The sequence below is a fragment of the Heterocephalus glaber genome, unplaced genomic scaffold (genome assembly GCF_053883595.1).
Source record: "Heterocephalus glaber isolate CG9 unplaced genomic scaffold, H.glaber_assembly_v1.0 deba00000347, whole genome shotgun sequence".
Lineage (NCBI taxonomy): Eukaryota > Metazoa > Chordata > Mammalia > Rodentia > Bathyergidae > Heterocephalus > Heterocephalus glaber.
In genome coordinates this window covers 54,405,330-54,422,238 of record NW_028258143.1, presented here as the reverse complement: position 1 = coordinate 54,422,238, position 16,909 = coordinate 54,405,330, and the positions used below count along the sequence as shown (strand labels likewise).

Genomic DNA, 16,909 nt, shown 5'->3' with positions numbered 1-16,909 from the left:
TCTAAATTCCAATCTGTTTGCTTTGCATCAGTTTCATAACCAATAGATATACCCCAGTGTTTGTTCTTAATTTATCAAGTCTGGTTTACTAAGTATCTCACTACTAGACCTCTCTCTTTCTATCAATAGCAGCTTGAAATCATCAGATTTAAATGAAAAGACAACTCCTTTTTTTTCATTTTTACTTATTGTATTTTTTAAATTCTATTAATAGAATACATTTGTGATAATGTATATGTAATATATGCAATATGTAATAATTATATTGATCTTGAGGAATTGTTACCTATACAAATTGCATCTTGGTCATTTTCACAAATTTAATTCTTTGCTGCAGAATTTAATCTTGATTGGCTTTTGGCATTCAGATCTTAATGTCTGCTATGGTTCAGATCCAGAATGTCCCCCAAAGGCCCATGTGTTAAACACTTGGGCTCCAGCCTGAGGCACTGTTGGGAGGTGGTGGAACCTGTAAGAAGTGGGGCCTAGTGGGAGGAAGTTAGGTCATCTGTGCCCTTGGAGAGGGGAAGTTGGGACCCCTTCCTGTCTCTCTTTCACGTTCTAGCAATGAAGTGAAAAGTTTGTTCTGCTGCATGCTGCCACCAGGATGAACTGCTTCACCATGGTCCTGTCCGAAAGCAGCAGGGCCGACTGACCATGGACTGAAACCTCTGAAACTGTAAGCCAAACCTAACAATTTAGTAGCAGATGGTTCTCCAACTCTGCTTCTCTAGTATCCTCAGCCCTGGATATGAGAGGCTGAAACCCTGAGCCCTATACTTCAGAGGGCCCCTCTGTCACTAGGGGTCTGATGCTCAGCACTTGTACAGCACAACTTATAACACTAAGTATCAACAGCCATTATTCACACTACTCAGGCCCCAGAGAAACACTTCTCTACATCTTTCACATGCTGTCAAAAGAAAAAGTGACTGCATTGGAAACCATGAAGATCTGTGAGCTGTGTTACTGCTGATGTCAGAGATGAACACTTGTGTAGTGCAGGAGAGACTTAAGTGGTGGAAGTGTTGAGGTAAGAAAAAAAGACATACAAACTTGTCAGAGCTTTTCAGTCCACATTAAATTCAGTAGATCTTTGTACAACAAAGTATCATTTCCCAGCAAAATCAAAATGCCCATTTTCTTCTTTTCCTGTTCCAATTTGTATCATTGTCAAAAGATACATATGGTATCTTAAGAAAAATCTGGCAATATTAACAATTCATATTACACTAGAGTTTAGATTTATCAGTTCTAGATGCATGTATATTGGCAACTAAATGGACATTAAACTATAAAATTAAGATATAAGTACAATTCAAAATATTAAAATTATTTGTTTATTAAATAATTTCTTATACAAGCTCATCAATTAAATTTTTATTTTACCTTCTCATAGATAATATTATGCCATGGGAAAAATGTTTTAAAATAATTTTAATATTTGGATTTTTGAATTTTCTTAAATTTACATTTTGATGAAAATATATTTAATTTGCATATTTTGACTAATTATATTATTTTATCATTGCTGTGAAGAAAACAAGTTTACATAAAGATCATATTTAGCATGATGACCTTATTGAAATGAATATATATTCAAATGTCATAAATTTTGTCTTAATTTTTTATTCACATAAGAAAATTGTTAACCCATCAAAGAACACCCAGAATACATATAATAAATATAGTCATCTTTGACAGTTCTCTAATTCTCAATCATAAACAATAGTTTTACATGACTTTAATTTTGTCATTATGTAAATACACTTGCCAAGGTAGAAGACTAGAACATATTTTATTTAATAGTTTTTGTTATGGTTTGCTTTGGATCATAAATGTTCCCCAAATTCTCATGTGTTAAAAGCTTGGTCCTCAACTGATTGCACTATTGGGAAGTGTCAGGAATTTTTTTGTGTGTGTGGTACTGGAGCTCGAACTCAGGACCTTGTGCTTTCAAAGTAGATGCAGTGCCACTGAGCCAAATCCCCAGCCCAGGTGTCAGGAATCTTATAGGGTGGTGTCTCATTGGAGGAAGTAGATCACTGGAAAGTCCTTTCAAGGGTCGCTTTTGTTCCTGACTCCTAGCTTCTCTGTCTGTCTTTCTCTTTTTTCCTCCTGTCCACTATAAGATAAGCTGATTTGCTCTGATTAGGCTGCCTTTCATGATGCTCTGCCTCACCATGGACCCAGAAGCAATGAAGCCAAGAGACCATGGACTAAAACCTCTGAAATCATGAGCTGAAATAAACCTTTACTTCAAGTTGTTTATCTCAGGTATTTTGTCACAGCAACAAAAGGCTGACTTACACAGTGTGGTTTGTGACTTTTAAGTATTTAGATACTGTGTATGTAGGTCTCCTTTTATATTCTGGCCCCATACCTCACAAACGTTAGAGCAGGCCTACCTACAAGGTCTCAAATTTCAAGATGCTTCTTATGCCCTTTCATATCTGCATGCAAATCGGCCAGTTCTTATCATCTTAAACTTTGCTTGTCATCATCCCAAAAGGTAGGCGAGGGAGAGAGAAACGTGTTGAGGGTCTCAGACCAGCCATTCAGTATTCTAACCTGGTTAGTGACCACAAATGTCTTTTTTTTTTTTTTTGTACTGGGGATCACATTTGGGACCTTGAGCTTGTGAGGCAGGCAGCGGAACCACTGAGCTAAATCCCCTGCCCACAAATGTCATTTCTAAAACACAACTAAGAACTAGTCATATAGCTTGACCCAGCCACAAGGGAACCCAAAAGAAGAACTTGAAAGATTTGCTCAGCACAATACAGTTGAAATATGATTTGTTCTTTTACAGATGAGGCAATGGGAGTTTAGATTTTCCAAACCAATTAAGGTTATCCAAGCAATAGAGTTAGAATTTGAACACAGGTAGCTGCAGAGGAGAGCCAAACCTCTTACCCAAACCTCTGGGATGAGAAGAAATCTAGAGAAGCACTCTGAACCTGTGCAAAATGTGGAATAGAGCTTCACACTGATCTTACATAATCCTCAAAGATACAAGACACTCTGCATCTAAGAGTAAAGTTTACAGTGTTTTGACTCTAGAACTCCACACTGGTCAAATAATCTTTTATATGTTAGTATAAAAGTTACTGAGAAAATGAAAATCCAGAATCTCTGGGGCGTTCATTTCCTCAACTCTGAGCAAGAAGCCCAGATACTAGGTCTAAGTTGTCTGAGTAAAACAGGTTGCTACCAGGTGCTGAGCTCTGAAGGGGTTTTTCCTCTTTCTTTAAATCTCAACAATGCTCCTCAACCAGGAAGCCCTACTGTTATGGTTTGGGTCTGGATGTCCTCCCAAAGCCTCGTTTGGTCAGAAGTAGCTGAATCTGGGATACGTGATGCTGGAATTAAGAGCATGTGATTACTAAACCACTACACGTGAGTGAATGGTTTGGCACCGCCCTATTCCTCGGTAGTCTGAATAAGTTAAAAGGGGCAGCAAGATGCTGTTAAACTTTCTCATTTCCTTTGCTACCTTGTGTGTGCCATGTTTCTCCTCTCCAATGCCTGTTTGCCATTCCTGCCTTGGAGCCAGCCAATTATGGAATGAAACCTCTACGAACTGTAAGCCAAAAAAAACCCTTTTCTCCTTTAACTTTTGATGCCGGGTATTTTGTCTCAGCAATGGAAGAAAAGTAACTAACACACCCACTGTTGTATCCACACCCTCCCCCTTCCATGCTCCCTATACACCTGCAGAGCAGCCAGGGGTTTCTCTCCTGGAACGTGGTTCAAGTGTCTGTACTTCAGCCATGCGGGTCCCCCTCTGTGGAAGAATGAGCACTTGAACCACAGTGCCCTGCCCCAAGTTTTTGTCTGTGAAATAATTTTAATTCTAAGTCACATGGCACCAGTGGATATATACCCATGCACTCCAAGACACATTCTTAGTACCCATAGATTATGGGTATTACACATATATCTATTGTAAAAATAAAAAAAAATTCCAGGGAAGAAAAAAGAATCAAATAACCTTATGAAACAGGAAGAGATATTATAGCAGAAAAATTGGGAAACTTAAAACCAGTAAAATATAGTTGAATCTATTGTTACAGTACAATATTTATGAGTTTAAGTGGAACTGCGTAAAGAAGTCTTAAAATGATATGAGCATGAAGTATAGAAATCTGGAACAAAAGCTCAAAACTGTGCCAACAAAACTTGAACGGATGGTATGGTATGGGGAAGGCTAAAATTGTACTAAAAATCCTACTCTGCTCTGAGAAGTGATAGCTGTCCCCAGTATTCATTCTCCTCTTCTTTAAATGACAGAGTTTTTAATGGCACTTGGTTACCAGCTACAGGTAGCATTCAGGTAGGATCCACAAAGGAAGACAGAAATCATGCCAGTACTTAACAAAGAGAAGGTAACATGGGAAATTTTGTTTTTCTTCTTTTTCATTCTTTTTTGTAGTACTGTGGATTGAACCCTGGGCCTTGTGCATGCTGAGCAAGCACTGTGAAACTGAGCTACATCCCTAGCACTTTTTATTTAGAGACAAGGTCTCAGTAACTTGCCTAGGCTGGCCTCAAACAACTTGCCTTTCTCCTGCCTGAGTCTCCTGAGTAGCTGGAATTACAGGTGTGTGCCACTGCACCTGGTGGGAATTAGTTTAATAGATGTTCAAAGACTGAAAAGTCCAAGCAGGACTTTTGTGAAACTGAGGAAGGACTGGGGATTTAGCTCAGTGGTTCCACCACCTGCCTCGAAAGCACAAGGTCCCGAGTTTGATCCCTGGTACAAAAAAAAAAAAAAAAAAAAAAAAAAAAAAAACTGAGGAAAGACCTGCAGGGAGGAGCTACAACTCCTAGGGCTGGGGAACAAAGAGAAGCGTGAAAGTGATAGAACCTAGAACTCAAAGGAAGTGCCCTACAGAGCAGTGACTCAACTCAGACTTCAAAGAAGGCAATGGGCCTGGTTCTGCGAGTTCCAAAAGAAGTTGGAGACTGGAACCAACTGATACTACTAGGGCCCAAGACCCCAAGGTAGAGCCAGCAAGTATGGAAGAGGCATTCCCTTCTCTTCTATGGTCCAGTTCTCTTCTAGTGCCCCCTGTTGGCAGAATATGAAAACCAGAGAAAATGCATTTGAGAGAGTAGTTTAAATGGCACAGCTGTACAAGGTGGAATGCACAAATACAGTAATGTTTAATTGAAAAACTTTATTACCATAAAAGACACATTGTCATTAATCTCAAAATACCCCCCCACACACACTTTGAACACATTTATCTCATTATGCTGGCCACTTGCTGAAGCAGTTCTGAAGTTCTCTTTCCTGAGTGTCTTTAGTTGTGCTGTCATAGCCACCTCAGTGTCTTGAATTGATCAAAACATTTACCTTTCATGGTCATCTTGACTTTGGCAAAGAGCCAGAGGCCCAGAACTGCTTCACATGAATGAAATGTGTTCACAGAGAGGGGTAATATTTTGAAATGGATTGATGGCAGTGTGTCTTATATTGTAATAATTTTTTAAATGCACACTTATCTTGTATCACCCCTTATATTTCCCAGCCTCCTCATCAGTGCTCCAGGTAGTTGACTAAATTCTGGCCCGTTGAATGAATGGAAATCACATGTAGAATTCTTGGGATGTATTCTTTTTTATATTGAGATAGGTTCTTGCTAATTGTTGAGGCTGGGCTAAAACTCACAATCTGTAGGGAACAGGGAAAGGGGACATTACTAGGACCTCTGCAGTAAGTCCTAGTCTCCTGCGAGCCACGGCAGCACAAGGCGAATTAACTTATTTTACAGGAAAGGTAGAAAAGTGAGAGTTTGAGAAGAAGCTGAGCTTTGGGTCTGATCAGTGCTGCTCTGGGTGGCAAAGACGAAAGCACCTAGCTTACTGCACCTTTTATTCAGCACATCGGGAGAAATAGATGTAACAAGTGACTCAGGACAGAGTTCCGTACATCGGGATAAACAAGGTGTAACAATCCAAGAACAATGAGGAACTGAGTAGATGAAGATTTTGTTCTCCCAGGATGTCTTCAGCTGGTGTAATCTTGTCCTGGAGAATCACAGCATCACCAGATCATTGAGGTCTCAGTTGTGACCAGGGGCCAAAACGGAATCATGTCTCAAAATGCCATAGCTGACCTGTAGGCAGGAGAACTAGGATTTTTCCCTAAAATTATGTAGCATTGCTCCTGACAACAATCCTCCTGCCTCAGCCACCTTGATATGTACCACCACACTCAGCATGGAGTCTACTCTTAAAGAATGTTTCTCCCTTCTCCCTTTCACCTGTTTGCAGTGTTGATGTGGTGATGGGCTCTGTGACCAGGACAATGACGCTTAAGGCTATAAGAGGTGCTAGAGCAATAAGATTACAGGGGCTTGCCAGGGATTTAGCTCAGTGGTGCCGCCGCCTGCCTCACAACCGGAAGGTCCTGAGTTCAATCCCTGGTACCAAAAAAAAAAAAAAAAAGATTACAGGGGCTTGAGTCCTTGAAACCATGAAGTTGCCCACACGCTGATGAAGGAACAAATTGAAATGGTTGAAAATTTAAGGCAGTTTAGAGAGGAAAAATAATAGTGGAAATCATGAAATTCAGTGAAAGGAGGAAACAACATAGAACATAATAAAGATATAGTTGGATAAAAGCAACATCAAACTATCTTTATACAAGAGAGACATACAAAACAAAAAGACAGTTAAAATAGATGAAAAAGATATCCTTGGGAAATGCAGACTATAAAACTGGAGAGTAGAACAACATTAACATCAGGCAAAGTAGCCTACAGTCTGAAGCCTAAAGTAGTCAATGAGACAAAAAATCTATATGAAATGGTAAAAAGCCATCAAAATATAAATAAGCCTTCTTATTCTGTACAACACATCACCATAATATCTGGTAACAAAGTGAAACATGGGTAAATTGGATCCTCAAGCCTCTAAAGCCTTCATGGGACTGAAAAAGAAATAGGCTTAGCTTGTCACGTGGCACAATTTTAGTTCTGCTCTTGGTGTTCCGAGCCTCCTCTTATATTAGACCAACCCAGATTCTGAGAAATAATAATTACTGGGTGAGGATCCATTTGAGTCTTGAGAGCCTTTGTGAGGGGAGTGGATTTCTCCTTTAAAGAGCTGACTCCTCCTCCTGCGGGTCCTCTTGGGAACAGTCCAGCCAGCGCCAGGGAAAGGTCTGAAGCTGAAATGAGTGGCAGAGGCATGGGACATGGCCAGACTGGGGCTTGAGGCATGGAGATGCCTGGTGAGTCACTCTGGTGAGCCAAGGATGAGGAAGGGCTGCTGATTAGGAGCCCTGGGAGGGTCTGAGCTTTTGCAAAGGTAACATTTTTCTTGTTTATTTGGGTTTGTTTTGTTTTGTTTCGTTTTCAGTACCGGTCAAACTCAGGACCTTACCCTTACAAGGCAGATGCCATGCCACTGAGCTAAATCCACAGCCCAGGTTTTTCTTGTTATTGGTTTCTGTTGTTGTTGTCATTGTTTTTGGAGTATTGGTCATTGATGGAGATTTGAATCATTCTTGGTTTTTGCTTTTTCTTTTTCCCCCTGTGTGGTACTTTGCCCCCATTATTCCAGGGCCTTCAGAAGTCTCATTAGGCGTTTTTAAATATTGCTACCTGGTCTCAGCTCTCCCTCTTGGTACCCGGGGCAAAGGTGGTACAGAGAGGGCAGCCACAGGCTAAGAGCAGAGTCCTGTAGCAGCAGGTGAGGGGCCAGGGACACCTAGAGGGGCTTTGTGGCTTTTTAGCTCCCACACCTCTCCGGGCCCATTTGGACTCAATAATCAGATGTGGTTTCCACTGAGAGTTGGCCAGGCCTGTGTGGCCAGATCTGCATTCGCTGCTCACCTGGTCAAAGACAGTCCAGGTCCAGACCTCACCACTAGCCCACCTCCTGCTTCAAGAGGAGAGGGCTCAAGTTGAGGACCCACAAGCCCTAGGCTAGGGCTCCTTCTATGGCCAGATTTTGTTCTTTGGTCATTTTTCTAGAGGTGGTATTAGTGTTAGTATTTACTTGGTGATTTAGAAGAGCTTTTTATGCAAAGCAGTGGTGGAATACACGGAAGGAGAAGCTCCACAGGACTTGCAGCCTCATCAAGGAAGCCCTGATGGTAAATCTTTTTTTTTTTGGTACTGGGGATCGAACTCAGGACCTTGCACTTGCAAGGCAAGCATGGCACCACTGAGCTAAATCCCCAGCCTGGTAAATCTTTGATGCTCAGAGGCCTTTAGTTTGTTTCTTGCTAACTCCTCCCAAATTGTCCACTCCTCCAGTTGGACCAGTGGGCAGGACCTAGGCATATAATTTCGGTTAGATAAGGAGTTAGTACACATGTGGAGTATATTAGGTGATTCTGCAACTTTGCTAATTCTGTCCATTTTCCCCAAGGTTCACGGTGTCAGACAGTTTTGTCTCATGGAGTCCCAGAAGATGGGACTCGAGGGCTGGGACTGAGCTGTCATGAGTGGTCCAGTCAGAGACAGTGGGAATGTGGTAGCTGGGGAGCCGGATGATATGAAATGAACAGAATGGGTGCCCACTTGGCAGAGGAACAGATTTTTGGAGGCCATGAATACAGCTGTAGGCTGGATGGGATGCTATAGGGTCCTTCCCTGTGTCACTCCCACTCTTCAGCTAAGTCTCAGAGCATCAGAAAATGTTGAAGTGTTCAAAATTCTAAGGGCAAAGGAGAAGGGATGGAGCCCACCCACAGGGGAACCAAGAAGACTTAGACTCTGAAGCAGCAGAAGGAGCAGGGCCATGTCATGAGTAGACGTGGTGGGAAGGCTTTTGAACTCATCTAGATCCTGAAATTTGTATTCAGACCAAAATTTCACCAAGATTTTGAGGGGTACAGAGGCCCAAGTACTAAATAGCCTACATGTGTTACTCGGTAGCCTGGAAATTAGCTTAATGCCTGGATCACTGGGACCCAGTAGGAAAAAGATGACATGCTTGAATTAGCAAGTCTATCCATTACGTTTAGGCTTCACACCATGAGTTCAAGGAGTACAAGGCCCTCACCAAAGGCAACCACCAGATCCTGGACTTCCCCACCTGTGGAATCATGAGCCAAAATAAACCTCTTTCCTTTATAAATTACTCAGTCTCAGGTATTCTGTTAAAGCAACAGAAAATGGGCTAAGACAGTAGTGGAGTTAGGTTTCAAATCCAGGCTGAACATACTGGGAAAGGAAGGATGGGCATTTTAATGCATAAAACCCTGTTTTGTACCTGTAATGAGATAAAACATTTATTTGATTTAAGTAGCTTTTGGATTAAATGAGAATCCTTTCCTAAATGATTCATAATTAGACAGTTTGGCTTTAATGAAGTGTTTTTAGTAATGAACTTATAGAAGACTTAGTATGTATAGCATAGGAGTGGTAAAAACTATTAAATAGAAAAAAGACTAGTATCATTGGGTGTGATGGACACATGTGAAATCCCAGCACTCTGGGAGGCTGAGGCAGGAGGGTCATAAGTTGGAGCCTAGTCTGGGCAGTTTAACAATTTAGTGAGACCTTGTCTCAAAATTTCCAAAAAGGGCTAGGGATGTAGCTTAGTGTGAAGGTCTGGGTTCAATCTTCAGTACTTGGGGAAGTGGGGTGGGGGGTGGGGTGGGGGCTGGTATCTTTGGTTTTAAAAAGAATTTGATAGGCTAGCACTTTGAGGCATAATATTAAGTGAAATAAATCAGACCCACAAGCTTAAATATTACATAAGTTTCTCTTATATGAAAAACCCAAATTATAAACAAAGAGCAAAATAAAAGTCAGCTCATAGGAAGTACGGAGCTAGATCTTTCTGAAGTGGGAAGGGGATCAGGAGGTGAGAGGGGAGGAAGAGGAAGATAAAGGGATGAGAAGGAATTTAGATGTGTTTGTACATGTACCATCGCCACACTAGGAATGTGAACATTATGTGCTGCAAACATCTACTACTAAAAATAAAATTAAGGTGTGAAAAATTGTGATTTTACACTTTTGAACATTTTACTTCAAAAAAATATATAAATTCAAAATGATTTCTCAGGCAAGAAAATATTTATGCTTTTCTCTTGCTTCCTCGATCATTCCATTCCCCCGCTCTTTTTAAAGGAAGAAAAAGAAACACATATTTATTTCCATCTCACTTAAAGACAAAAAAGAGGGTATAAGACATTAAAAAAGCAGAGTTTTCACTTCTGCTGTAGCTAGTCTAGAAAATTGGACATAGCCAGAAAATAAATGTTAACAGCAAAATATAGCTCATACCATATTTACTTTTCTGTATTTTCCTTATGAAATAGGAATAAAAAGAAAATTTTACCCGAATTGAACAAAACATCACCTAGTGGAAGGTGAACATTTTTTAATGTGTTGAGAATGTTAGTTGCAGACATTTTAAAATTGATTCACTCTCTGTTTATTTTACCAGATCACTGTATTTAATATCAAAATATCAAAGGCCTCATTTCATTGAGGTGCTTTGTTCTGTTGGTTGGTGTTCAGCTGTAACTGTACAGAGCTGTGCAAATTAAATCCTGTCACAGCAAACGCTATCCCCCTGCCTTTATGCATGTGTTCTGCTAACGGTGTATATCACCAATGGAACACATGTCATCTCTGATACTCAGAAAACTCTCCTTCCCCAATTTCAAATTGTTTTTATTTTAGGAACCAGAATATAATGATCATGTGCTATATTAGGGTTAGCAATGAGCCCTGCAGAGCAGCACCCTTCTTTGGATAGCCCCATTAGTCCTCGCTGCTCTTTTTGAAACTTTATCCATGTTCCTGCCCCCCTGAAGGAGCTGGCACTGCCCACTGCTTCACAGAGAAAAGAGAAGTCATCAGACGGGATCCACCCAACTTCCTCCCCTGAATCTGTATGCAACCTCGCTCCTGGACCCATCTTCTCACCTCCCCTCCTGTTGGGAAAGGACAGGTGAGCTCTTCTGTTGGAGCTTCCATCTAAGCCCTGGAATCCCTGGGCAGGACATCCTGCCACCTACCAGCTCCAGGTTCCCCACCTTCCTCTTTTCCTCACTACGATCGTGTCTTACTTAGTAAAATAGGATGCATCTCCCATCCTAGAAACGCAAACTTCAGACTTACTCTGTGACTCCTGCTAGCTTCAGCCCTTTAGCCTTCTTCACAGGCAGCCTTCTTTAAAAAAGTGGTCTGCACTTGCTGTCTCCAGTTCTTTTTCCACCATTCATTCCCTATCCTGATGCAACCTGGACTCTGAAGCCAGCTCTGCAGCATTTGCTTCAAAAGTAGCCATTGATTCCTTACTGAAGTGATTTTGTACTTCGACTACTTGGCATCACATTCTCCTGTATTCCCAGCCACATGCTTCTGATACTTTCTCCCTGGAAATTTAATCCACTCCTGTGGCTTGGGTAACTCAGTGTCCTAAGACAGTCTACAATCTGTTAGTGTTTGTAGCATGTACAATCATCTCACTGTTGTTCAAAATATCTAGTACATTCTTTCGATTCATTTATCCTTCTTGCAGAATGGATCAAGAACTATGTGCTGTGTTACACTGAGCACTTTACACAAATTATCTCATTTCATCCTCACAACACGCCAAGAAGTCTCTACTTATTTCTCCGATTTTGTAAATGAAAGCACTGAGCCTCTGAGCAAATAAATAATTCTCCCAAGATCACACAATTAAAAGTAACAAAACAGAGCTGAGCCAGGAATTAGCTCAGTGGCACCGTGCCTGCCTCGCAAACACAAGGTTCTGAGTTCAATCCCCAGTATCAAAAAAAAAAAGCAACAAAACTAGTATTTTATAATGGAGTAATGTTTTAATACTGAATTAAAACATTAAATTTCATTATTTTACCCTTCTCACCCCAAATGTCAAGCAGTAATAATTTCTAGGTGCATGACCTACAGAGGAATGTTGGAAACTATCTAGAATAAGAAAGTTGTTGCTGGCTTTGACTTTCATAACAGACATTTTAAAGCCCCCAGTAGAAAAAGTAGTAATGAGAAGCCAGCTTTCTACTGCATAAATGGAGCCTTTGAATAAGACAGAAGTTGTTTTTAGTGTGGATCCAAACACTGAGAAATAAGCTATGAAAGTTAATCGTAGAAGGTACCATGAACTGCTGAGAAGACAAATTGCAGAATGTGATGTACAGGCCACACTTCCTGACTGGGGAAGGTGCTTGCAGAGATCTGGGAGAAGAAGAGTATTGGACACACATTGCCCTGTGTTTGGAGTGGTGTCAGAACCTAACTCCAGGAAGCAGATCAGCTGTTGAAAGGGCTGTGGAGGAGAGGCCCAGGGCCACAATCTTCCAGAGACAGGGAGGGCCACTAAAGGGCCTGTCCTCCACAGGAAGGGCACACACATGCTGAGAGACCTGGGAACCTGCAAGAGTTACAGGATCAGAATAACAGGGCCTCAGGAAACCCTGAGCTCACAGCCAGATGCTTGGGCAGGACCCAAGCAAGAGCGACAGTGACAGAGGCCAGGTGGCCCTTGTCCCAGAGGGAAAGGCCTCGGAGGATTCCAGCAAAGGCAGGATGACAGCTTGGGGACTGGGCCATCCTTCCCCATCATCATTATGTTATTTGAGGTTTGCCCTGAGCCAAAATGTCACTTGGGAAGAACAGGATGGAAGTGGAACAAATCCCCTGACAGATAAAATGTTTTTGCCAAAGAAACCCAGTAAACTTAGCAGACCTGAGGCTTAGAGAGAGGAACTTAGGAAATGAGATTCTAGGCATGGAACTGATGAGTCATGGGAACCACCCACCCACCACATCACCTGTCTTCTAGAGCTTTGTTTTCCAAGTGACCAGTCACAGGAAACCTGGGACCCAACTCTCCTGAGCATGTGTGGAGTGGAGCGCTCACTGCTGTCCATATTTTTTCCTTTTTCCTCATTTTATCCTTTGTCTGGCAGATTGGGGGTCAAGAAAACATTGTGGATAATAAGAAATAAATTAGGTTTTATTTCCAAGTAAAAAATAATTTCTAAGAAAAACAGTAGTAAGAATGTAAATATTAAAAACTAAGTAAAGAACAATGAATAAAATTAGTCTCATTAAAGTCTAAAAGCTAATTAAAGCCAGGCACGGTGGCATATGCCTGTAATCCCAGCACTCTGGGAAGCTGAGGAAGGAAGATCCTAAATTTGAGGATAACCTGAGTTACTTAACAAGTTTGAAGTCAGCCTGAAATACAGTGAGACCCTGTCTCCAAAAACAAAACAAAACAAACCAGTGGGCTAATTTGAAACACCAAGCATGAAAGTTTGTCTTTGCTGAACATTTCTGGGTATAATCAAACAAACCAGGGTTAAAGTAGAAGGGACTAACTCCTCTCTTGGGGGCCACTGAGTTCTGCCCTAATGCACTAGGTTCCTCTTCTAGCTTATGTTGTAGGAGTAGCTTTATTTGATTTTTCATTCATGTGAGTAATTTGTGTGTGTGTATTCTTCAGGACCCAAAGGAACCTTAGTAACTAGAACACTCCCTTCACTGGCATCTGAGCTGTGATGAGGAATGGACCTTCAGGCAGATGGTGCAGCACATACTCTGGTTGTCTACCCCTAGCATTCCCTCCCCTTCTTTCATTCATCCAGACCATCATTCTTCATGAGTCAGGCATACACATGCTTCAGGGAACCCACCAGAACCAATCATTGTCATCCCAGGACCTTTGCCAGGGATTCGTTTAGTCATAGGCTAAATTCTACCCAATAATGCATAAGATAAGACCACCACAAAGGTCCTAGGAGTATTTTGTGATGGCAGCTATGAGACTGTATCTTGTATATTTGTTTCCTGGGGCTGCCATAACAAAGGCCTACAAACTAGGTAGATTAAACAACAAGAATTTCTTGTCTCACACTGCTGGAGGCTGGAAGTCTAAAATCCAGGTGTCGGCAGAGTCAGTTTGTTCTGAGGGCTATGAAAGAAGAGTTTGTCCTCAGCTCTCTCTTTGACTTGTGGATGGTCATCTTCAAGCTCATATGGTGTTCTCCCTGGATGAAAGGCCTTTTGAATTAAATTAGGACCCACCATAATGATCTCATTTTCACTTGATTACTTCTATGAAGACCTTACCTCTAAATAAGCTCACGTTTTAAGGTACTGAGGGTTAGGAGTTCAACATATGAGTTTGAGGGGAACACGATTCAACCCATAGTTATATCTCTTCTAGCCTTTAGACAAAGTTGGGTCTGTATGCACCAGGTTTCCTTTCTTTTTAATGACACTGGGCATGACTGGAAGTCTTTCCTGTGTCTCTGAAAAAAGTGTAGGCTGATAACAGGAGGATTTACCACCATCCTCAGAGTTCAACCTTCCCCTTCCATGGCCATCTTCAACCAAAACTGCTTCACTTTGGAACCTTTAAGTCTAAAAATACCTCTCTCTGGCCCTGAACTCATATTCCACCCACACTTCACTTCAGTCACTCAAACACATGTGGTCCCCTTATGTCCTATCAGTTCTTCTCTGCCTTTGCTGTCTTCTTTATCCAATTAAGATGGCATGGTACACCATTCAGTCACCTCTTTCCATAATTCTAACCTCGTGTGCCTTGTTAAACTTCTATGGCACCTGCCTGGCAGAATCCTGACCCTTCATTCCACTTGCCTGCTTATGTCCAGCCTCAAGGGAACGACATGAAGATCCACAAGCAAAGAAGGTTAGTGCTCTTGTGATGTCATGAACATGTGTTGATAGACCACTCAATGATATCTTCCATCCTTTGACCTATAATGATTTAAATCATTCCTGTTCTTTCTTTGTATGAGCAAAAGCCACTCTCTGATGACCCTGTCTAGCTACCGTCCTGTTTACTTTGCCCCTTCTTAGTAAAAGAGTCTTAAAGTGATGTACTTTTACTTTCTCTCATTTGTCTCCCTTTTATTCATGAAGCCACTCCAGTCTGCCCATTATACTCAACCCTTCCACTGAACATGCCATTGCCAAGATTTCCAACAGCCTTCATGTTGCCAAATTTAATGAATATTTTCCTTTCTTTGTTACAGTTGGCATACTGGGATCATTGCATACAACTGGCCCTCCCTTCCTTAAACAGCCTCTTCTTACAACTTCCAGGTCACTATAGTCCCCTTGTTTTCTTGCCTCTCTGGTCTCTATGGCAGCCTTTTATTCTTGTATTCCCCAAATCACTCTTCTAACCTCCTTTTTTTCCTACTCTAGGCATTCCTTGGATGATCATTCCTGCTCCCAATGGCTCCCATTACATCTACTCAAGATGACCCCTGCATCTGGATTTCTACCCTGGGTCTCTCTCCTGAGCTCCAGACCCATGTGCAGCTGCCTGATGAATATCTCCACATGAGTGTTACCCAGCCCCTTAGTCTTCCCATGGTTGTCAATGAGCCCCTCATAAAATCTGTTCTTCCTGTTTCTCCTATCTCAGTAGATAGCCTCCTCATGGGGCAGTGGCTCTGGAAGCAGACTACATAGGTTTGTGGCCCAACTCCACTGTCCTCCCAGGTGGTAGATTACTTTGGCAAGGTAATTAACTTCTTTGTGTCTTGGATCCCAAATTCCAAAACTGTGGATTATCATACTTCCTCTATCAGAGCATTGTGGTGAGTCAAAAAGGGAGATTACACATAAAACACCAAGAATAGCTCCTGGCATATATTATGTAAGTTTTAGCTAGTGTATAAATGACAATACAGTTGGAATCCTGGGACTCAGCCTGGGTTTCTATATCTAATTATAAAACTATTTTTATTTATCTCCTTAATACCTCTTGAATCTGTTCATGAGAACTGAAGGGAGGAGTTATGAGGAGAAGTGAGAATGAATATATCTCCAATGCCACCACCATTATTAAGCCCACAATTTGCTCTCAGCTGAACAGCAAGAATCACTTCCTAAATGGTCTCACGTTTCCAGGCCTGCATAACCCAGGTGAATTCTGCACTGCAGGCTAAGCTGTCTTCATTCAACACAAATATCATAATACTTAATGCCATGCAATGTTGTATCTCTACCTTCAAAGTAAACCCACATACCTTGTAGGAGAGACAAGGCCCAAATGAGGAGGCCTCCGCCTGCTCTTTTAGAATACTCTTGTTGCCTTCTGAGCTCCAGCTGTGGGGAGCTGATTGCAATTTTATGAAAACAACATATTCTTTGCATACATTGCTCCCCTTCATCTGTGTTCTCTGTTTAAAGGACATTTTCTTCAGAAAGTTTCCCTGGACCATGCTGCATGTGTGTTGGTACAGATCTCACACCGCACAGCTCTGGGGGTGCTTTTCACAAAGGCTTTGATGTACAGTGCTCACCCTGCAGAATCATTCACGGCAGACTTTGACCCTCAGAAGTCATTTTGGAAGTTTCTGTATGGGTTCCGACAGTATGCTGACTGTGTATCCATCCATCCATCACAATTTTAATCCTCTTCTTTCAGTCAGACTATAGGGCTGGGGATTTTGCTCAGTGGCACTGTGCCTGCCCGGCAAGTGCCAGGTCCTGAGTTTGATTCCCAGTACTGGAAAATAAATCAATCAGACTATAAACTCTATGAAGACGTAGACTGTGCCTGATAAGTTCTGTGTATTCTATAGACATACAGAATATTTACTGAATGGAATATTTATTGAATGGAATAAATGAATCTAATCAGAATGTGAATGAATAAACCATTTTAAAATTTAGATGCAATGTAGTTCAGTAATATGTGATTCTATTTTATTCTACATAGTAATTATAATCTTCCATCTCTAAGAGTTAAAATGTTGGTTCCAGCGCTAGGAGATGTATACAATAACTTCCCTACCTAGCTCTTTCCACTGGGAGTACATCATTCCAGCCAGGCTGGTGCTTTGTTTTGTTTTTTTAATAAATCAGAACATGAGTGATACCTTCTGCTTACTTTTAGCAGAGTCCATACATGATGAGAC

At 41.4% G+C, this 16,909-nt stretch overlaps 1 protein-coding gene across 4 annotated transcripts; it reads left to right on the top strand.

The window, feature by feature from the left end:
- Window positions 1–571: 571 nt before the first annotated feature.
- LOC147829969 (uncharacterized) lies at window positions 572–16,663 on the top strand. Of its 4 annotated transcripts, XR_015447155.1 has the most exons (6): window positions 572–7,243; window positions 8,048–8,110; window positions 10,793–10,929; window positions 14,588–14,664; window positions 15,011–15,080; window positions 15,186–16,663. XR_015447155.1 is itself a non-coding variant. In XM_087200640.1 (5 exons), the coding sequence occupies exons 1-4, from the start codon at window positions 7,208–7,210 to the stop codon at window positions 15,054–15,056; spliced, it is 282 nt and encodes a 93-aa protein (XP_087056766.1). In that variant the 5' UTR covers window positions 572–7,207; the 3' UTR covers window positions 15,057–15,080; window positions 15,186–16,663. The 4 variants fall into 4 exon arrangements, 2 of the variants coding, with proteins under 2 accessions (XP_087056766.1, XP_087056758.1); XR_015447151.1 differs by having other exon boundaries at window positions 14,588–15,080; XM_087200640.1 differs by lacking the exon at window positions 14,588–14,664.
- The last annotated feature ends 246 nt before the right edge of the window (window positions 16,664–16,909 follow it).

What these genes read in the sequence shown, in the direction of transcription:
- LOC147829969 (XM_087200632.1), top strand. Translation starts at nt 7,208, where the DNA reads ATGGCCAGACTGGGGCTTGAGGCATGGAGATGCCTG. An exon ending in TTGAGGCATGGAGATGCCTG is followed by an intron (nt 7,244 to 8,047) that starts GTGAGTCACTCT and finishes TATGCAAAGCAG; the next exon opens with TGGTGGAATACACGGAAGGA. An exon ending in TCATCAAGGAAGCCCTGATG is followed by an intron (nt 8,111 to 10,792) that starts GTAAATCTTTTT and finishes GCCCCCCTGAAG; the next exon opens with GAGCTGGCACTGCCCACTGC.